Raw genomic sequence first — 21,736 nt, forward strand, 5'->3', positions numbered from 1 at the left:
CGGTGTGCTATTCTCTGCTACAACTCCCAATCAATCAGTTTGCCCCTCAGTTAAATGAGATAAATTGGGACACGTTTTATCCTTGAGCTAGATGCAGCTGCTAACGAGAGAGAGAGAGAGAGAGAGAGAGAGAGAGAGAGAGAGAGAGAGAGAGAGAGAGAGAGAGAGAGAGAGAGAGAGAGAGAGAGAGAGAGAGAGAGAGATCATCCCAGCAGGCTTTAGAAGATGCACCTTAAGGCCCATCCCGGTCACCATGGCTGTCTTTCCGTCTGCCCGATCGCCGGCAGCTATTGAGCCCAGTCACCACCGCTGTCCGCCTGCCAGGGTGAAACGCGTGCACACGCAGACAAAGCAGTAGTAGTGGTAGTAGTAGTACGCGCTTACAGTACATGAGAACATGGGAGTATTGACACAGACTCGCAGGAGTAAACACACACGCAGATGTGGGACCACACACCTGCTCTGCACACAAAGAATCCCCTGCAATCAATCAAACAAGGGAATGAAAGTCACCTTCTTCCCTGATTCAGCGCTGCAGTGTCGGCACGGAAACAGACAGAGGAGAGCCAGAGGGAACGTTGGCTCTGCTTTTTTCCCCCCTCAATATTTTAATTATGTGTCCGATTTCATCATCCCAGCAGTCGGCTTGTTAGACTGTGTGATGGATGATCTTAGTTAAACCAACTGAGCAGCTTAAAGCCCATGTAGGCGTCCCCCTTGTTGTTTTCTCGCTTAAATAAACGACCCCATGATGGCTTGTCTGTCGGGTTCATTCACACCATTCAGCGGTAAAGAAGCATCTTGTGCCCTCATTGTAGCGGCTTGTCTCCTTGATTGTCATGTGCTTTTAGGCAAAAGGCAAGCCGGTCATTACGACCGGGCTGTGACATCTTAACAGCTAAAAACAACACATTGCACCGACTTTGGCCACTCAAAAGTGAAGCGATAGTTCAAATCTTAACGTTAAAACGACCATAAAGTCAAATGACAATCACCTTAACCACCACACAACTTATTTTATTTTATTTAAAAGACAAATGCCACCACTCGACACACCGCGATGGCTTCACGCTGATTCACATCCGCTGTCCCTGGGCAGGTCAAAACACTCACGGCACACGGCTTATGTTAAGTGCCAATACAGGAAGCAGTGTGTCCTCTATGTGGCGGGGATTTAAGGAGGTACAGGTACAGGTGCTGTGTTAGGGTCAGGCGATCTTAATCACAACGTGTTTACAATAATAAACACATTGTTAAGGCAGTGAAACGGTGGACTGTGTGAGATACATGCTGGACACACTGGGTTTAATTTGCCCATTTAATAAAAAACATATAACTTTTAATCCAAGCGTTTTTTTTTTTTTTTACATCCAGAAAACTGAGAGTGACATTTAAACGCAGATGTCAAGACCAGACACCGGCCTCAGCACCACCACCCATAACTGTGTCACTGCAGGCTCAGGGAGCGTGGAGACTGTTGACAGGATGTCAATAAGGCAGCGATTGCTAGGGAGCAACCTGTGTGTGTGTGTGTGTGTGTGTGTGTGTGTGTGTGTGTGTGTGTGTGTGTGTGTGTGTGTGTGTGTGTGTGAGATGGAGCATCATGTCTCAGTCAGCTAGAGACAGACAGACAGGCAGAGAGAAAGAGGCTGGCCTGCATAAGCACATGGGATGTGAGTCATGTTAGCGCCTCAAATCACAAGACCGGGTTGACAACGTCACTTCATGACGACCTTCTACTTGATATTCAGTCTGTGTGTCAAATAAGATTATACTAGAGGAAAAAAAAACAAACAGAAGTTGTTTGGAGGATTCTGTGATTCTTCTGTTACGTTTAATTGATGCGTTTAAGGAATAGGTTGACATTTTGGGATATATGCTTCTTCATTGCTTTGCCTAGCGTTAGACGAGGAGATCGATTGACCCTATGCGTTACGAGGTACCGCTAACCTGATTGGTTACGGTCCAATGTCCTCACCTTATCTACTCAAAGGGCAGTGCCTAACCCTTAACCAGTCGTCTCTGCCTCAACCAGCCAAGAAATGCAGTGGGATTCGAAAAATGACGCACCGCTCGTGTGTAAGCTAATCATGACGCTACAGCAAGCGGGTGATTAGCTTAGCTTAGCATATATAATGGAAACAGCTAGCCTGTCCGTGGCTAAAATACCCACCGACACCTCTAAAACTCTCCAAGCAACACTTTATCTCGTATTTGTTTCATCTGTACACTAACAACAAGTATTTGGAGCTACATGTTGGTGAGCTATTTTTTAGCTTTATGTCAACTTGAGTTTATAGCCTCTGGACTCTCGCTCCATATTTAACTTTTATTTTGAAAAGTGTTATTATATTATAATGTTGACTCTCACCACCTCTGCCGCGGTAGTATGTAGTTGAGATGATTATGGTGTACTTCTCTCTGATTTGTGCTTCAGCAGTCCAATAAGGCTGCCAAATGAGCTAATTTACTCGACATTGGAAATGTAATGAGAGTGGAAGTGAGGGCTGGAAGTAATATCAATGAGTTTACTGATGAATAATAACTCATTATCATGCCCTTTTTGTCTCCTCACTTCCTCGTTATCTCTTCCCATCACGCTGCCCTGCCATTACTCTCTCCTCTTTCTTATCCACCAACTCTTCCCTACTCTTCCCTCTCTCTCTCTTCCGCTGCTTTGTTTCCCTCCTCCCTCCCTCCAGGTCTGATCGTGTACCTGGGGATGATGGTCGGGGCCTTCGTGTGGGGCGGCCTGGCCGATCGGATTGGCCGACGGCAGACCCTCCTCATCTCCCTCTCCATCAACAGCGTGTTTGCCTTCTTCTCGTCCTTCGTCCAGGGCTACGTCTCCTTCCTCTTCTGCCGCCTGGCCTCTGGTGTGGGGTAAGAAGGCCGACGAGTCGCACAGTCACGGCAGCCAGAGCTTGGGAGAGAGAGAGAGAGAGAGAGAGAGAGAGAGAGAGAGAGAGAGACGGTCACGACCGCTGTGGTGCATCGGCCCACTTGACGGGCCGAGCAGTGCCACATGTCAGGGAGCGGATCAAAAACACTGAGCTCATATTGCTGTTCCCTCAGATACTTGGATGTCTGTGAGGGTTTTTCTGCATTTCAGGAGCTACTTTTGCAATTAAAGTGTTGGAATGTGCTTTTCGATGTTTCCTATTTCCTTTAAACTCTTTTACTTAAGGAAGTAATTTGCTTCACTGAAGTCAACAGCCTCCACACAATGAGCCGGATAGAAGTCGGCTGTAAAGGCATATAAATGAAGCCACTGTAACGCTCCTTATCTGAAATTAATAATTTGTGGCTTCCTTGCGTCGGGTCTCTTGAGGCTATTTCTGCCGCTGTTGTTGAAATGAGACGGTGGCTTTAACCAAACGGCAGCGACATTGAGGCGCTTGCTTAGTTTTGCAGGGTCCGACTTTAAAGCGTGACCGTCACCAGGTTTAAGACTGTAGATTCAGTAAATATTTGCATATTTTCTAGTTTTAGCTACCCAATAAATATTTCTTCACGACATCATGTTGTTTAGGTTTTTGCCCAGAATACACTGCACTTTTGACATGTAGTTTACTGTGTGTGGTGTGGATTTAGGGATGGCAATATCACTTGGTCCATCAATTTGGATCAGACGTTTACAGTTTTCATTTAGCACCACCAACAGCTCAACATTTTCAAATTCCCAGTGGAATTTCTTTATGGCTACCACAAACTCTGCGCCAAATTGGGCCTATCAACTGTAGTTTGCTGTAGTTTGCGTTGGTATGGCACACATGGTAAACATCGTCTGTCTAGCATCAGCTTGTTAGCATTGTCGGTGTGAACATGTTAGCTTGCTGACGTTAGCTTTGAGCTTAAAGCACTGCTAGCATGGCTGTAGACTCTTGTTGATATGACCACTAGGAGGCACAAAGTCAGACGTCCAAATTCATCAGAGAATGGCTTTAATGTACAAAGTACAACAGTGGAATCAGGCGATTAAAAACCAAGTTTTTCTTTGTTGGATGCAATTGGGCTTCTTCTTTTAATACTATTTGATTGAAATGGTGTAGCTGAAGGAAAACAAAAGCTGTGCCTTCTCTTCCCACCCTGCCTTCCACAATTAAAACGAATCTGCAGACCGTGAAACTGTAAGTGTCTGTTATTCTGCTGAAATGTGCATAGTGACCTATTCATTATGGATATTCCTGCCATTTGCAGTGTGGTGAACTTGGATTTTTTTCGAGTCATTGTACCAACAATCTCTGCCCCTGTTTGACTGCAGAGCTCCGAGTCTGGCATCTGTTCCACGTACAGAGGCCATAAATATGGTGCTATTGATTGCAGTCAGCTAGGCCATTATTGCTGTGTCTTTTAATGTCTTTTAAGACTTTTAATCTCCATCTACAAAGCTGCTCTGTTGTCTCTCATATCTCCTGCTTTCGTAGAACCCTCTCTTTCAATTCATTGTGATTTTCCTCTCTACTATCACTCCCTTTGTCGTATGTTTTTATTTCAACTCTTTTCTTTCTTCACAACATTACCTAATTTATTTTCTTTTCCTATATGCCACCTTTTTTAACTGACCATTGTCATCTTGCTTTTGTCTTCCCTCTGTTGTTTCTCCTCTCTCTCTCTCTCTCTTATCTCACCCACCATTTGCTTCTCCTCCACGTGGATCCCTTCTCATGCTCTTCCTTTAATTGTCTTTCCCTTTTTTTTAATTCCCGCCTCCCTCTTTACTCCACAGCATCGGCGGCTCCATCCCCATTGTGTTTTCCTATTACTCTGAGTTCCTGGCCCAGGAGAAGCGAGGAGAGCATCTGAGCTGGCTCTGCATGTTCTGGATGATCGGCGGTATCTACGCCTCCGCCATGGCCTGGGCCATCATCCCACACTACGGTATGAAAAAACAAACAGATCCCTCCGTCAGGAAATCATTTTCCAAGGCAATATGTGCGCCGAACGCCTGTTAGTTAATGAGTCACTTAGCTGAACAGTCATTTTAACTCTTTGCTGCAGGGATGAGATGTCATACTGATATTTCTCTCCGGTCGCAGTTAAAAGTAAAACAGTGTAAAACAGTGTTTGAAAGAAGAGCAACGTAGCCAACCAGATGGAGCACCTATGGTAAATCACTGCAATGCTACAGCCAGAGCAGTACAGTACCAATGGAGGAAGCTTCTTGTGCACACAATTCATGTCTTGCAGCTGCTTGTAGCCCTCCCCTCCCCCGCTCACTATCTCTCTCTCTCTCGCTCTCTCTCTCTCTCTCTCTCTCTCTCTCTCTCTCTCTCTCTCTCTCTCTCTCTCTCTCTCTCTCTCTCTCTCTCTCGTCATTCAGGCTGGAGCTTCCAGATGGGCTCGGCCTACCAATTCCACAGCTGGCGTGTCTTTGTGTTGGTGTGTGCCTTACCCTCTGTGGCGGCCATCTCTGCCCTCACCACCATGCCCGAGAGCCCTCGCTTCTACCTGGAGGTCAGCCGTCAGTGCTCCCCACCTTCAGTGGAAATATATATATATATATTATATATATATATATATATATATATATATATATATATATATATATATATATATATATATATATATATATATATATATATATATATCATTTAAATAAATGTTGACATACTGAATGCATAAACAGCCTTAAACAGAAAGCATTCTTGCACATGCTGGAGACAAAGTGCTGCTTACACACTTTTCCTGAATATTTTGAATAAGTAAATAAATATGTGCTTATATACATACTGAAGCAGGCTGAACAGCGAGGTGCTGTAAGATACTGTAAGTATTGCTGAAGTGTTGTATTCCCTTTTGAACATCAGAGATGTATTTCGGCCCTAAACCATTCAGTGCTTTATAAACCAACAGCAGCATTTTAAAGTCAACTCTTTGTTGGACAGGAAGCCAGTGCAAAGACCTCAGAACTGGAGTGATGTGATCCACTTTCCTGGTCTTAGTGAGGACTCGAGCTGCAGCGTTCTCAATCAGCTGCATGTAAATTTGCTTTTGCTTCTCTCCTCCAGAATGGGAAACATGACGAGGCATGGATGATTCTGAAGCAGGTCCACGACACCAACATGAGGGCCAAGGGTTACCCAGAGAGGGTCTTCTCTGTAAGTCACACGCAAGAGTGACGTGCTTTCCACTTCTGTCTGTATGCAGGAGAAGATGTCTTCACACCCTGTGTGTCTGTCTGCAGGCTAATGCAGCGCAGCAGGTTTTGAGCTCTGTGCTGCATACATTTGCATACTAATTATGTTAAAACACATTTTCTTTAAACTACTGTAATTTCTTAAGGCTTCAAGCCACACAGTACATATTAATACGTAATGGAATATGGTGACAATAAATACTTTATAACCTCTTCCTGCAGCATTATTATTACCATAACTAGTCATGTTTGATATATATCAGAGACAGGCAGATCGGGTGTATATATATATATATATATATATATATATATATATTAAGCCTTTTCATTGTCTCAGCAGTTGTGTGTCCTTATGCGAGAGCTTATTTGGCAGCTGTTGTAAATCTGCTGCACAGATTTGCTGAGATACACTCATTTTAAACGATATGGAGGAATAATGGTACGGAAAGAACTACGGAGCATCTGTGATGTTGTGTGTCTGATATCGCATGCAGGGTATAAAGAAAAGCTTGTGTCTAGAAGAACACATTAAACAATCATTAAAACGCATTAATGAAATCCAAAATATTTCAGTGATTGCGCTGTTGCTTCCAGGTGACCATCATCAAAACAGTGAAGCAGATGGATGACCTGGTGAACTTGGGAGACGGCGCCGCCTGGCATGAGAAATGGAGGATCAAGCTCTCTACACTTTTCCATCAGGTGACCGTTTATTTATTGTTTCATTAAAAACATCTTCCAAGACGTTTTTATTCCACAAAGCTTGAATGCTTTTGAGGGCTAAAAATATCTATGTTCGTCGTTTGCGTTCATAATGATCATTTCGGGGGAGTGGCTTTGGAAAAGATTTGGCAACACTGGGCGGGGGTTTTAAGTTTGGATCGTTTTTAATACCGAACGTTCTCTTGCTAGTTTCTCAAGATTACCAACCCTAGTTTTAATAAATAAGACCACAACTGAGAGTTTGCCAAAGATAAACAAGAAATGTGTCGTACGATAAAAGTAATTCATCAGCTTACTTCTTCTTTCTGACGTAAAAAATAACCAGGAATTCAGAATATGTCCCATCTTAAAGGAAAAAATGAATGAGCATATTTCCCAAGATGTTGAACTATTCCTATTCAAAACAGGGTGTGTCATCAAGAACAGGTATTATGATGAAGGGAAGCAGCGTTATTATTTTAATCAGTGTTAAATAAAATGTAATGTATCAGCACATTTAAAAAAAAAACAACAACTAATATATACATCAGTTGAATTTTGTAAGACTCTGCTCAGCTCTGGCTTTATTGATGTGATATTCTTTGTCTTTGTGGACGGTGTGTATTTAGTGAGAGGACGTTTTTTGTCTCTCAGCTTGTGCTAGCCGAGGTTGTCTGTTTTGTTTTTTTACTCGAAGCGTGGAAAGGGATTCTGGGACATGGTGTTTATTTCCTGCAGCCGATGGAAAGAAACTAGTTTTCAGAGACGTCCGGCGTACATGTACTTTGTATCCGATTGTACTATATGTTTATCATCTGTGTTTCCCCACGTTGTCTCCATGTGTCTGTGTTCCTTCAGGTGTGGCATAATTTCCAGGCCATTTTCTCCCCCGAATACCGCCGCACCACCTACATGATGATGGCCGTGTGGTTCTCCATGTCCTTCAGGTAAGATCAGGTTAAAGAGCGGCGCTCTTCTGCAGGTATTTCTGGGACTTATTGAGACATTTATCCACTAGTAGCAAATGTCGCACTCGGCAGTATTGTGTTGTTGTCTGTTGGCTTAACAGCTTGCCGTCGTACAGCTATGGGGGACGATTTTGAATGCAGAGGAAGCGAGCATTTGTCCAACATTTATCTCAAGCCCAAGTGACACGACCAGGCTGTGTCAGTACTGCTGATACACAAGAGCGTCTGCTATTTTATACCCCCTGTTTGCAGACTGTGTGCTAAGCTAAGCTAACCGGCTGCTGTCTGTAGCTTCATATTTAGAGGACTTGTATGGGAGCGGTGTTGATCTGCTCATCTAACTCTGCCAGAGAGCAAATAAGTATATATCCAAAAAGTGTTGACCTATTCCTTTAAATACAGTACATGAGTAAATGTACTTAGTTCAATACCGTAGAAAACTATTTCACTTTGATACAGTATTGCTGAAGGGAAAACAACATTATTTACATTGGATTTACCTGACTTTTTTTTTATTTATTTACAATCATCTTGGAAATCCCAGGATGTCAACATATAGCGTAAGACTAGCAGTAAGCCATAGTGCACAGTGTCACACATACAGTACATCTATGTTCCTGCAATATCCATGAACACAGCAGCACTGCTCATGTGCCTCGTCCATCTTTTCTCAGCAGGCCCGTTAACAGTAGGTTTGCCTCTCACTTTCTCCGTCTCTCTCTCTCTCTCTCTCTCTCTCTCTCTCTCTCTCCTCGTCCAGCTACTACGGTCTGACGGTGTGGTTCCCCGACATGATCAAGTACCTGCAGAAGCAGGAGTACGCCTCGCGCACCAAGTTTTTTGCCAAGGAGAAAGTCGAACACGTCACCTTTAACTTCACCCTGGAAAACCAGGTCCACCGGCAGGGAGAGTACTTCAACGACAAGTGAGTCAGCTGCGTCCTCTCTGTCGATTGAGGGCTTTTTATTCCAAGGTTGATTTTTAGATTTGATATATCCAACACCTGGTGGATGAATTCATTCCCAAAGTGTAAATACATTGTGGTGGATAAAAACACTGCTTCAGCAAAATGTTTTATTCTAAGCATTGCTTTGACGTTTCCTTGGACCTTGCCTTTTTCGACCTGAACTCTGCATGAGATTTCATTTGTTCAAATTCAAACGGAACCCCTCAATCTCTTTTGCAGTCTTCCTTTCGTCTCCCTCAACTCCCCGCTCCCACGCTCCATCTATTCATCGTCTCTTTGCCTCCATTTCTTGATCCCTGCGTGTGTTCGCTTGCAGGTTTATGAACCTGAAAATGAGATCCATGGTGTTTGAGGACTCGCTGTTCGAGGAGTGTTACTTTGAAGACATCACCTCCAGCAACACCTTCTTCAAGAATTGCACCTTCATCGCCACCCTCTTCTACAACACAGGTAGGACGCACGCACACACACACACACACACACACACACACACACACACACACACACACACTAATATGGCGTAATGGTTAATAAAAAGGTAGGAAACTATTGCCTTACATCAGTGAACGCCAACAAACAAATTATAATCAACATTGACTATGTTCACATGTACAAAATATTCTGCCCGTATTCCGAAAAAGACACTATTCCTACTAAGCTGGCTAATTAAAATCAATATTCTACTAATATTCCAGTTGAAATGCAGCTGTTCATTCTCCGATTAACGTAACCAGTGGCGGACTTCCTCCGCAGCCTCCCTCTCTCAGTCCTTCAACCAACTTCTCGAAAAGGTTGGCGTTGCTGATACTTCATATCCAAAAACCTGTTGATGTCCAAGTCTTTCATAAGGTTTTAAAAGGTTGTTGGCTTGACTTTTGGGCATGCATCGCTGCAAACTGATAGCTAGTTGGTTTGTGTGCGACAAACACAGTTGACCGTAAGCAGGCAAGAAAATTGGAAAATGCTCCATTCGCAATAAGGCCTCATTCGGGATATCCAAACAGAAAATGCTTACATGTTTACGTGACCCATATCAAATTCAGAATATTGTCATATATGGAATAATAGTGGAAATAAGTCTGCATGTAAACATAGTCATTGTTACAACACAGCCCATAGGGCAGGTTGCAACCAAATTTTTTTTATTTTTATTGCAAATATTTGACGCAAATTGAATTAATGTACGACATCAACTTTCTACTTTAACTTAATTGTACCCAAGGGAAATCTTTGTCTTGCAGCCAGGTAACACACACACACACACACACACAGATTTGAACACAAAACATAATGTAATACATAAAAAAAATTTAAAAAAGTCAGGGTTGTCTTCAATCCACGAGTTGCGCTGTGTGGATGTGGTGCGGTGCAGAGAAAGAAACCGAGTGTGAGCGAGCGAGCAGAGGAAGACAGAAGACTGGCTTCCTGTCTCGGCCCCTCAGGCTCCTACAGGGAGAGAGCATCCATTTGGGAATCCTGTCATCCACAACTTACATCAGTTTGATACAAAATTTGGAAAATAAATTCCAATTTTCAAATCTAAATTTGAAAATTCTGTCTAATCTAAATGTGGTGTGAGCTGTGCATTGAACCTCCATTAGACCGCTGCTAATAAGCTATCATACACTGTCACTGTGATTTTTGTCCTATTTATAATATTTTGAAAGATCTCCTTATAAGCAGAGCTATTGGCACAGTTTCACTCTTTGGTGTTTTGCTTTCTACAAATGCAATCTCATCGAGGCATTGTGTGAGTTAAATGTCGTCTAGTATCCTGATGGATGGAAGATGGTGTCATCTGTTCTATTAAAACCTCGACAATTTATTAGCAATAGAACAGCTCTGGCTGTCTTTTTGTATCTTATAATATTCCGTTTTAGTTTTTTCCTACAAAATTAGCTCCAACTGTTTGTCAAAATGGCTCAATTAACTCTCCCTTTTCTCTCTCTGCACTGGTTGACTGGCACTACACCAAACGCAGCATCGCAGGGCCGCAACGTCTCCTAGCAACCCAGGCTCAAGCCTCCATTATTTCAGCTTTTAAAATTGCGGAGCTGTCTCTCTCTCTCTCTCTCTTCCCCGACTGCACCATCGATTTTTCTCCACCGAAAAACGACAAGGTGTCAGATGTAGAAAGCGGATGAGAGTTGTGCCTTTTTTGTACATTTTAGAAAATGGGCCACTGTCCCCTGTAGATTCAGCAGCTGCATCCACACACACACACACACACACACGCACACACACACACACACACACACACACACACACACACACACACACACACACACACACACACACACACGCACACACAAGCGCTGGCATACAATAGCTATTTCAGCCAGACCTCCCGCTGGCTTTGTTAGGTGTTTGCGGTCTTAACAAGTGAGTCAAGCAATCACTCACTGCTGCTATCAGTGGCGGCCAGGAGTTGCTCATTAGAATGTTTGCTTATTCATGCTTAATCCGTCTTTGGGGCTCGGTGTTCAGAACTTAAGGCTGTCTGGTAGTTGCCACAGTGCACCTATTTATTGTCACAGTACTACATGATGGGTACAGGTGACATAATGTTAGTCTATATGTAATTAGCTACAGGCTTAAAGGGCTATTCCATCCTGTCAACAAGTTTACTAATCGACCCCTTCATCTCTGCTCGCTTTCTGTCTCCCATCTTGCCATCCTCCCCCCCCCCCCCCCCCCCCCGTTCTCCCCAGATCTCTTCAAGTACAGGTTGGTCAACAGCAAGCTCATCAACAGCACCTTCCTGCACAACAAAGAGGGCTGCCTGCTCAGTGACGTCAGCGACGAGAACAACGCCTACATGGTCTACTTCGTCAGTTTCCTGGGCACCTTGGCCGTGTTGCCGGGCAACATTGTCTCCGCGTTGCTCATGGACAAGATTGGACGGCTGAGGATGCTAGGTAACGTGAGCGCAGGGCCACGCTACTCCGCACCATGCGTATTGAAAGAGAAGTAGAACGAGAGTTGAGGGAATACTTCACCCACTAAACGACCACCCTGTGTTACCTTGGATTTTTTTAAGAAAACGTTTTTCTCGCATTCCGAGAAAATCTAAGTTTTCTTCAAGAATTCGCGGTAACATGGGGTGAGTTCTTGATATATAAATGGTCGTTTTGTTGGTGAAGTATTCCTTTTAAGTTTGTGCATCAGCGGGAAATGTATGACTGTTGAAAGATAGTCGGAAACACCGTCCTTCGAACCATCAAGGGACTTTTCTCATTTACTGCAACAGGCGAATGCTCATTTTCACTTGCTATATGCAGGATGTTCTACCTTTCTTCATACGTCACTCTTTCCCTCCACATGTCTCTTTCTCCCTTTTTGTCCACCTCCAGCGGGCTCCAGTGTGATCTCTTGCATCAGCTGTTTCTTCCTGTCCTTTGGCAACAGCGAGTCAGCCATGATTGCTCTGCTCTGCCTGTTCGGGGGAATCAGCATCGCTTCCTGGAACGCCCTGGATGTGCTCACCGTCGAGCTCTACCCCTCTGACAAGAGGTAAGCATGTTAGGCGTGCCCTGAAACCGCCGTGACACCGTGAAGACACGGTCAGTGGTTCTGAATGACGTGTCACATGATGTCATAGGAGTTGCCCGACTGTGACTGGTTGGCTTACAAGGGGTGCATGACGTTGTGGGGTGAAATCATCGGTGGTGCATGTGATCTAAAGCACCCAGTTGTCTTGTTGCCACCTAATGGCTTCAGTAGGATGTGCCCCTAATGCGGTGCAACCTCAATGCAACCTCATATAAGACATGAGTAATTGTGGGACATAATTCAAGCATTTTAGCAAAGCAAGAACATGATTCTTTTGTGTTGCCCCTCTTGAGCTTTTCAGTTTTCATTTTAGAAGATGTAGCTCCATCTTCTGGATATATAGAGTGCTTGCAGCCTTTACTATGAATTAGGTGTGAACGCAGACTCACTTCAACTGTTAATATCAGAAAGAAAATATCTGTATTTGGGATACAAAGTGAAAGATGATGAATTTTCTATTGCTCTATAAGTCCACTTTGGTTGTTTTTTTTATTCCTTCTTAATTAATACATTATCAAACAACAGACAATAACCTGACTCTTTACTCTTCACCTGCCCCCCCTCTCTTTTCTCAGGACCACGGCGTTTGGCTTCCTCAACGCCCTCTGTAAACTAGCGGCTGTTTTAGGCATAAGCATCTTCACCTCCTTCGTTGGTATCACCAAGGCGGTGCCCATCATGTTTGCCTCGGGGGCGCTGGCGGCGGGCAGCTTTCTGGCCCTCAAACTACCAGAGACGCGGGGTCAGGTGCTGAAATAGTGTGACGTCAACAACTTTCTGGAGGTGGGGGTGTGGGGGTGGGGGGGGCAGGCAAGAGGAGTTTTCACCACACTGTGAACGAAACAGCTAAAGAGCCCTCCAGACCCTTCCCTCTAACCCCTCTCTCATAACGATAGAGCAAACGCAGAAGAGCGACGCAGATCTGCTGTAAATATTTGGGATTGGTGATTATTAGATAGGCCCGATTTTTAAAGGTCGAGCTGAGACAAAAGTAAGAGAGTAACAGAAGTGATATTACCATGTTCAGTGAGAGCATGACATGTCATCCCCCTGGAATATAATAGTAAATTTAGATGCGGTCCCCTTCACATAAGTACATAAACCTGGGGTTGGAGGTCAGGGGATGGGGGTTCTTGATAATGAGCCATGCAAATAGACTCGTAGAAATGACCACTAGCCATTGTTGCAGAGTTCTCTGTAGTCACCTCCATTCTTCTGAGCAAATTCAACTCACCATCAAGTCTCGAGTACTTTGCCATTGTTGGACATAGGATCAAAAATGCGACATTGTATGCCTGGATTTGAAGCATTTTTGATTTTGCAGGGTAAAACCAAGACACAAGTCTCTTGGCAAAGACCTGTGGTCCTCATTCTTTATCTCCTGAGGTCTTGTGTTGGTGTTCAGACTAACTGCCATTTTTTTTATAGATTATAGAACATTCCAGGTTTGCTTTTGCTATTGTTAAAGAGTGCGACGAGGAGATCAATCGAGCCCCATCTCCCTTTAAAGCGTCCGATCACCTCCAAACGGCAGTGAGATCATTCTAACCAGTTATTGGACACGTTCCCCATGCCAAGTGGAAACTGTGTGCCGTCATGATCACCATTTCACCAGATTAAGCAGTTTGTTACATTTAAAGCACAACCATTTGCCAGTGTGAATGCCCCTAACATTTTCTCTGACCTGATGAAAATGTTGAGAATCTCTCACTCAATCACCATTTTTCAATCATACTGTATATCCCTTTGTAAGAAATGCCTTTTTAGTACCTCTCCTCCCAGGCTTACGGTACGTTTGTCTCTAATGATGTGTGTTTTTGGAGGGTGTTATGCATGTCACAAAGTATGTATGTAAATTTGTGAAAACTGAGAGTACAACATGTAAACGGCGTAAGGGACATGTTCGTTCGTCCATTAGTCTGGCTCAAGTCCCCATAATATCTTTGACTTTTCCTGCACACAAAAGACAACACAGTGCTTTTATTCTGCTGTTGGTACGGAAGGGACACCATGAAAGTTGATGAACCCAACACTGTCCCTTAGAGCACACGCCACAGGATGATCTTAAGATGAAAGTGTCCCTTTATCACCTTAAATCACACACACACACACACACACACACACACACACACACACACACACACACACACACACACACACACACACACACACACGTGGAGGAAAAACAGGTAACCACAATAGACAAAAAGGCTGCTCTTTTAGTTTTAAAGGCTTCAGTGCAGACGTGCGAGAGATGACGAATAAACTATAACCTAATCGTTTGTGTGAACTGAATGTTTCTATTAATGTGAGCGTGCTTCTTAGTGCAATATTGAACCTCCGTGCAATATTGGGATTTTAATTGATTTTTTTTTTTTATTGTCTTTTACCATTTCATATTTGGCAAGCACTATTCTGATTTGTGAACATTTGTGGGCTAGATGTCTTTTATTGATAACTGAACATGGCGTGAAAACATGCAGGACTTAAACTGTTGTTGTTGTTTGGTTTTTTTTGCTCTTGGATGAAGACAGGCTGATAAGTTATATTTTAGCATCAGTAGAGTCAACATAAAAATTGTTGGAAAATACTGCACTCAAAGTGGAGTTGTTCTATTTTAAATTCTCATTCTAATTTGGGATGTCCTTGGGGCACATACCATGTTGAACAGTGAGGATTAATTGGCAGTGGGAAAGGATTATTCTGCTAATGAGGGTCTGGATTTTGAGTGCATTTGAGACGTGTGTTTACTTGTGCTTTATTATACACATTTAGCTAGATGCAACACGAGATCCACCGTAGAGAACTCACTGCTAAGGGCTGATTGTCATACATCCCACACTGGTAACAGCACAGAGTGTTGGTGAATAGTATCGCCACATTCCCCCCCCTGATCTAGAAAGGCAAAGGGTGATGTGTTCACAATTGCATGCTGAAAGAAAAGAAAAAAAAACAACAATCATTAAACATGTCGGATTAACAAAAAAAGTTTTTGCCCAAACTGCCATTTTGTAGGATAGCAGCCATACGTAGACTCGAGACAGTTGAATAAATAGACGACCCATTGCACTAAATGTACACCCTCGTACATGCACAATTGTGAAGGCCTTGAGTTCTTCAAGACACAATCGGATGCAGCCGTGCTACTGATTTCATGGAGAACAAGGTGGGGGCGTTTAGCAAGAGCACAAAGACCAAAACCTACCAAGTGACAAGATTGTGAACACGAGTGCAGTTGTGAACATATAGAGGCGCTTTGAGCTTTGAAGACCCCGCCCCTTGCATTTCGCTCCCTTCGCCTCGCGCTCCAAATTCTACATCCGACCCATTATCTTTGAGTGTGCCATGAGTACCCGCCTCATTAATTATTGCCAAATATTTTGTATGGCCTGAGTTTACACATTACACCATCAATTTTCTGTTCTAGATATATGAATATATGTAAATAGAAGTACTTATAATGTAACTAATAAGATCTTCAGACCTTTTGACCCCCCCACCTTGGAAATAGATTGCAGTCATTGTTTGTAGGTCTTCAGCCAACATCTGGACTTACTATGGTGATGCAGACTTTTTCACAAGAGTCCAAGGTGTTTTCTCCTGTTTTGAAGCTGCAATAAATGATGGCTTCAGAAGCCAAAATGACCAACGAGTCAGGAAACAAAATTTGCCCAGATTCCCTCTCAAGAGCACATTGATAGTATATAAATGCACATTAACTGTAATAAAAGCTGCGCGTCAGCGGTCCTATTCTCTGTATGTCGTCCTGTATCACCCATGAAATTTAAGAACAACGATGTCAAGATAACTGTTGTACTTGTTCAACATGGAATGCTGTTAAAGCGCTAACCTGTCTCAGTGACTCGGTTCAGGCTCTGTCCAAGTTCAAATCGTCTCTCGTAGATGCATATCTTAGCTTATGTTACAGGGTTTTTTTTTGTATAATTAACTTGTTGCCTGAGCAACGGTCAATCGTGAGTGCAAAAAGTTTAACAAAGCAATAAGTGTTTGGGTATTTGTCTTTTATTCTCTTCTTTGAAGCTATTGGGAATTGGAGGACATTACTATAAGCTGGCCTTGTCAACTAAAACGCTGTGTGTTGGCTTAACAATGACACGGGACTCTAACAGCGAACATCCGTGTGTACTCTCTGAAACAACCCTAAGTCTTGAGGCTTTTGTCAATAAGATTGCATTGCCATGAATTAAATGTAACAAAGAATTTATCACCTTTGTCATTGTACTGTGCTGTAGAAACTGTAGTTGATTGTTTGTAAGTATAGAAACTGTTTATGGAACCATGAATATACAAAAAAAAAGGTATAAAAAGAAGTGTAAATGAACAATGCTGTATGTTGTCTTTGATTTTGTGTATTTTGTAAATGAGAATGAAATATAAGTAAATACATCAATGTTAAATACCGGTTATGAATCATAGTTAGCCTAAATGTGACAACATCAGTTCTGTTAAAAGGTGTGTGAGATTTCTTTCTTATATTTTTTCATTGTTGATTTTTGATTGGGTTTGCACTACGCTGTGCAACTGACCCCTTTGGAATCACAATGGATAACAAAGAACAATGAAATAAACAAAAAAAGAAAGAAAAGTCAATCTTTGTTGTTTCTTTTTGTCCTATGACAATAAATCTTGTTTGACATTTACAGATGGTACAAATTCTTAACATCCTGCCGCTGCTACGGGACTGCAGGATGTGCCTTTGACTTTGTTGTTGTTTTTGTGACAGGAAGTTGACTAAACAGCCGTTGGATACAGGTGTATTTAACCACAAATCACACTTTGCTGTGCAGGAAGGTGCTGTTGATGAGCTTGCAGTTGACCAACCTGTGCTTGAAGAGATCTGGAGAACAGGGGTAAATGGACTGTACTTTCACAGTACATGCCATCATTCACACATTCACACCTATTCATACACTAATGGCAGGGGCTACCACCAAGGTGCCACCAGCCTATCAGGACTCTAACATTCACACATATTCATACACTGATGGCAGGGGCTACCACCAAGGTGCCACCAGCCTATCAGGACTCTACCATTCACACATATTCATACACTGATGGCAGGGGCTACCACCAAGGTGCCACCAGCCTATCAGGACTCTAACATTCACACATATTCATACACTGATGGCAGGGGCTACCACCAAGGTGCCACCAGCCTATCAGGACTCTAACATTCACACATATTCATACACCGTTTCACACGGGAGCAATTTGGGGTCAATCGTGTTGCCCAAGGACACATCCACAAAAGAAACGTTTGAATCTCTTAAAAAGGGAAACTTTCTTCTTTTTTTTCTGCCATTTCTTCTTATATATGTTCTCCCATTCCTCCTTGAGTTCATTGGCCCAGCTCTCATATTCAAGTCTCTCCAGCTTGATTCCCTCCTTCTCTACAATGAGTTGATCTCTCTGTATCAGGAGTTCTCCAATTATCTTATGAAATTCAACTTTGTTTTGCTGATAGTCATCGATCATTGTCCAGAGTTCAACATTCTTTGTCTTGAGTTCAACGTTCTTTGTCTTGAGTTCAACGTTCTTTGTCTGGAGCTCATCCCTTTTCGTCTGGAGGATGTCCTTTTTGTTCTGGAGTTTGTTGTAGTTTTTCTGGAGTTCTTCGTTGTTTCCCTGAAGATCCTGGTTTGTTTCCACGAGACAATTGCGTTCGAATCGTAGGTCTCCAAGTTCTTGCTTAAGGTCCCAGTAGTTCACCTCTATATCATCGGCTTTTACACAGAGGTGCTTGTTTTCTGTCTGGAGGGCAGCAATCTTGGCATGGCTGTCCTCAACAGTGTTTTTCAGACTCTGAATCTCTTCCTGAAGAGCCAAATTCTTCATTTCATCTCTGATCTTCATAATTGTATCCATGTTTGTTTCTTTATCTACGATCTGTACTTACAATACACCTACATTAATATATTATTCAGTGCGGACAGCAATTTATGCTGTTTATTGACATATTACCTTAATATTAGCTTTTAGCGTTAGCAGCTAATCAAGGCCTTAACCTTTAGAAAGGTTGAGGTTGGCTGCTTGCACATGCGCAGTAGCCAAGTGTGTGTGTCACAGTGTGTGTTCGTGCTATTCCATCCTCCGCCACTAGTGGCCGATACTGAGTTACTTTTTCTAAGCACACTACTCAAGCGCACTCTGTTGGTTAATAAGGGAACAATTTGTAAAAAAAAAAAAAAAAAGCATTGGAAATAATAGTTTCTCCCCATTTGTCCTCTTTTATTCATTCTGATCCACTCTATTAATATTGTGTTGCTTTCATGATGTTAAAGCACAAATCTGAAGAAGTTTTAAAAATAGGTCGGTTTTTTTTTTGTGATCAAATTTATATTAATTTTCAAGATATGCATTAAAAATCAACCATAGGTTACAATGAATAAACACACAAACACGCCCTTACTCCGTAATGCTGCTTTTTTTTCGTGTTAGAATAAATGTTAAATATTTAACTGCAAAGTAGTAATGGTGACCGGGCTAAGTGGAGAGCAGGGCCGCCTTTCAATCAGAGGGTCGGTGGTTCAATCCCCAGCTCCTGCTCTGCTCATGTCAATGTGTCCTTGAGCAAGACACTTAACTCCAAAATTGCTCCCGTAGCTGTGCCTACGGTTTATAGATAGATACTGAATTGTAAGTCACTTTAGATAAAAGCGTCTGTAATGTAATGCATTTTTGATACCTTAATTTGTTTGCATTAAATCACACTGGGATGTTTGCTGAAATTGATTGGATGTGGCACAGCCCTACCTAGAAAATGTTCCACCAGCCGCCACTGTTCACTTGCCATTTGTTCTTCATTCTGATCCACTCTCTAATATCAGACAGTGATTAAATATCCTATAGGTGCCAGCGATGCTGCTACAGGACTACAAAGCATTAAAAACTACACAACCCAGCGTGTGAGCCAAACAAGCGCTGAAGGAAAACAAAGTAGACATATGTATCAAGTTATCCAAAGCAGAGGGAAAGGGCATCATCAGGAAAAATATCAACAAAGTATGGCAACAACACTGGGACCAGGAGACGAGGGGGAGACACCTACATTCAATTCAGAGTAAAGTGAGCAGTGTACGATATAGGGGAGGAAACAGGAGAGAAGAAATGACAATATCAAGATTAAGAATAGGGCACAGCAATCTACGCAGCACACGACACATGATAGGGAAACATCCAACCGGTCTCTGTGAGCACTGCCAGGCACCATGAAACTGTGCAACATGTTATCACCTCCTGTAGTAGACACAGCTCAGAAAGGAGGGGCATGCTGGGAGAAATGCAAAGACTAGGGATGAGAGGAAGAGAGCTGAATAATGTACTAGAGTGGGGATCTAGTCATCTTTACAAACTTTTTGATGGGGAAAATGTAGTAGTTGGGAACATAGAACTGATTGAAACCGGAAGATGGCAGTAATGCAACAAAACGGATGCAAGCTGCCGTTAAACACCACAGAAGAAGAAGAAGAACACCCCCCCCCCCCCCCCCCCCCCCCAGCCGTGTGCGCTATCACTTCCGGTGAGTGTTGCGTATGGTACCAGCGACGCAACTTGACTTTACTTACAAGGTGAGTAGTTCACAAAATCCACTCTTCACGTTTGCTTCGTGACTAAGTGTTCGTGATTAAGTGTATTAATAAACACAGACCGATACATCACCCTTTATACACCTGTTACAGACGCCACTTCATTCTCAGTTTTCTTACCTATTGGGTGTTTGTTGTGCTAAGCAGCTAATTCGGCTAACAGCTAATGCTAGCAAACGAGCAGTGAATTAGCTTACGTTTAGCTTGAATGGTTAGCCACCAAGCTATCAGCAAGACGGGCACATTGCCGGTAGTAAATGTCACAACGTATAAGTCACCATTGGAGGTAACGTTTGCTGGATTTATTCTGCCATTCACTGGCGTGGAGAACGAAGGCTATCGGTTAGACCTAACCAACTGTGTTTTTCATTGTTAGTTAAAGGTGTCGCTGTCATGGTCAATTTAGTAGCGATACAGTTAAACACACAATTTGACACATTTCACATTTATCTTTAGTTCCAACAATCAGCAGCTCTCAGATGAGACTTAAAAATGCCAAATAGCGACGAACAGAGAGCTGTGTTTCAAGTCTGACCAGCAGGCTAATGCAATAAAACAACAACAAGCTGATTCTCTTCTTCAGAGACTTTATTAGGTTTTAGGTATCGGTACAGCAGGTGACCCCGTGATTCATTAGGGATGCACTGATCCAGCTTTTTTTCCCTTCTAAATTCGTTTCCAGTTCTTCAACTCAGGGAATCTTCTAATAACAATAAGCAGTAAGCCGATACCAGCGCAGTGTTTGAATACACCCCAAATATCACAACAGTTACCACAACATGAATATCTTCCTGCTCATTAAATAGCATGTCACCTGTATTTCTACCCATCTGGCTTTCATAGGTGGTCTCCCGCCCACAGCCTCCGATGCTTCCCACTGTCCTCCGCTGTGTTCGGCCCGTCTCTACCAGTCTTGCCTTAAGCCGGCCTCTGGCCCACTTCAGACCGCACATGGATCCAGACCAGAGCCGGCCCGTTGAGAGGTCTATAAGAACCAAACTGACCGACAAACTCAAGCCGGACCACTTAGAGGTCCACAATGAAAGCCACATGCACGCCGTGCCCCCCGGTTCTGAATCCCATTTCCGTGTCCTGGTCGTCAGCTCGCAGTTTGATGGCCTGCCGTTGATACAGCGCCACCGTCTGGTGAATGAGGCTTTGAAAGAGGAGTTGAGTAGCTGCGTTCATGCCCTGGCTATCCAGGCAAAGACTCCTGAGCAGTGGGGCAGTAACCCCTCCCTGGCTAAGAGTCCGCCTTGCATGGGAGGCTCACGGGGGGATCACACAGTGGAGGAGAAACTGAAGGCCGGGCGGGAGTGAAGGCTTGTGGACTATGAAGCTTTTGGGCTGAACTGTGAAGAAGGCAGGTGAATGCTGTAGGAGGGGTATAAAGATCAACGTCATTAATGTCATTGATTAAGGCAGTCAGGGTTCTGTTGCAGATTTCAATACAAAATGGGTTTGTATGGTTATTCTATCGTAATAAAACAAGAATTGTCAACACTAAGTCAGCGATGTTTTTTTTCGAGGTACATCTTGTGCAGTCAAACAAACGCTCTCATCGCCCGTTTCACCTCAGGCGGTCGCAGGTATTTGGCGCTTCTTGAATACAATACAGAGGAAGTGATGCGAGGACCTTCCACATCAGTGCCGCTGCTCACCGCCCTCAGTCTCAACGATTTCAGATGGATGGTGTATCGTCATTGTATTGTCAGAAAAGCTTCTATTGTCTGAACAGGAATGGCATTTAATACGGACCTGATGGTTAAGAATGCATCTCTGCGAGTGAATTAAAAGAAAC

At 43.2% G+C, this 21,736-nt stretch overlaps 2 protein-coding genes across 2 annotated transcripts in view; both read left to right on the plus strand.

Moving 5' to 3' along the window:
• The window catches only part of sv2a (synaptic vesicle glycoprotein 2A), a 42,119-nt gene extending 25,180 nt beyond the window's left edge, over positions 1 to 16,939 (plus strand). Inside the window, exons 3-13 of the mRNA XM_068702166.1 lie at positions 2,703 to 2,883; positions 4,730 to 4,881; positions 5,324 to 5,457; positions 6,012 to 6,101; positions 6,734 to 6,841; positions 7,700 to 7,788; positions 8,570 to 8,734; positions 9,093 to 9,226; positions 11,488 to 11,694; positions 12,130 to 12,289; positions 12,904 to 16,939. Of these exons, the coding sequence (XP_068558267.1) occupies positions 2,703 to 2,883; positions 4,730 to 4,881; positions 5,324 to 5,457; positions 6,012 to 6,101; positions 6,734 to 6,841; positions 7,700 to 7,788; positions 8,570 to 8,734; positions 9,093 to 9,226; positions 11,488 to 11,694; positions 12,130 to 12,289; positions 12,904 to 13,087 (1,604 nt within the window). The 3' untranslated portion in view covers positions 13,088 to 16,939. The remainder of the gene's footprint in view (positions 1 to 2,702; positions 2,884 to 4,729; positions 4,882 to 5,323; positions 5,458 to 6,011; positions 6,102 to 6,733; positions 6,842 to 7,699; positions 7,789 to 8,569; positions 8,735 to 9,092; positions 9,227 to 11,487; positions 11,695 to 12,129; positions 12,290 to 12,903) is intronic.
• A 2,909-nt stretch (positions 16,940 to 19,848) lies between these two features.
• bola1 (bolA family member 1) lies at positions 19,849 to 21,442 on the plus strand. The gene is made up of 2 exons (XM_068702171.1): positions 19,849 to 19,917; positions 20,779 to 21,442. Exons 1-2 carry the CDS (start codon positions 19,882 to 19,884, stop codon positions 21,253 to 21,255), a joined length of 513 nt encoding a protein of 170 aa, XP_068558272.1. The 5' UTR covers positions 19,849 to 19,881; the 3' UTR covers positions 21,256 to 21,442.
• Positions 21,443 to 21,736: the final 294 nt, after the last annotated feature.

The sequence above is a fragment of the Cebidichthys violaceus genome, unplaced genomic scaffold (genome assembly GCF_023349555.1).
Source record: "Cebidichthys violaceus isolate CVI_PGR_0920_01 unplaced genomic scaffold, fCebVio1.0.p SCAF_81, whole genome shotgun sequence".
NCBI lineage: Eukaryota > Metazoa > Chordata > Actinopteri > Perciformes > Stichaeidae > Cebidichthys > Cebidichthys violaceus.

Bases quoted from the DNA above. Each gene is read 5' to 3' on its own strand.
- bola1 (XM_068702171.1), top strand. From the start codon at position 19,882: ATGGTACCAGCGACGCAACTTGACTTTACTTACAAG. The intron at 19,918-20,778 runs GTGAGTAGTTCA...TGGCTTTCATAG, and splicing joins AACTTGACTTTACTTACAAG to GTGGTCTCCCGCCCACAGCC.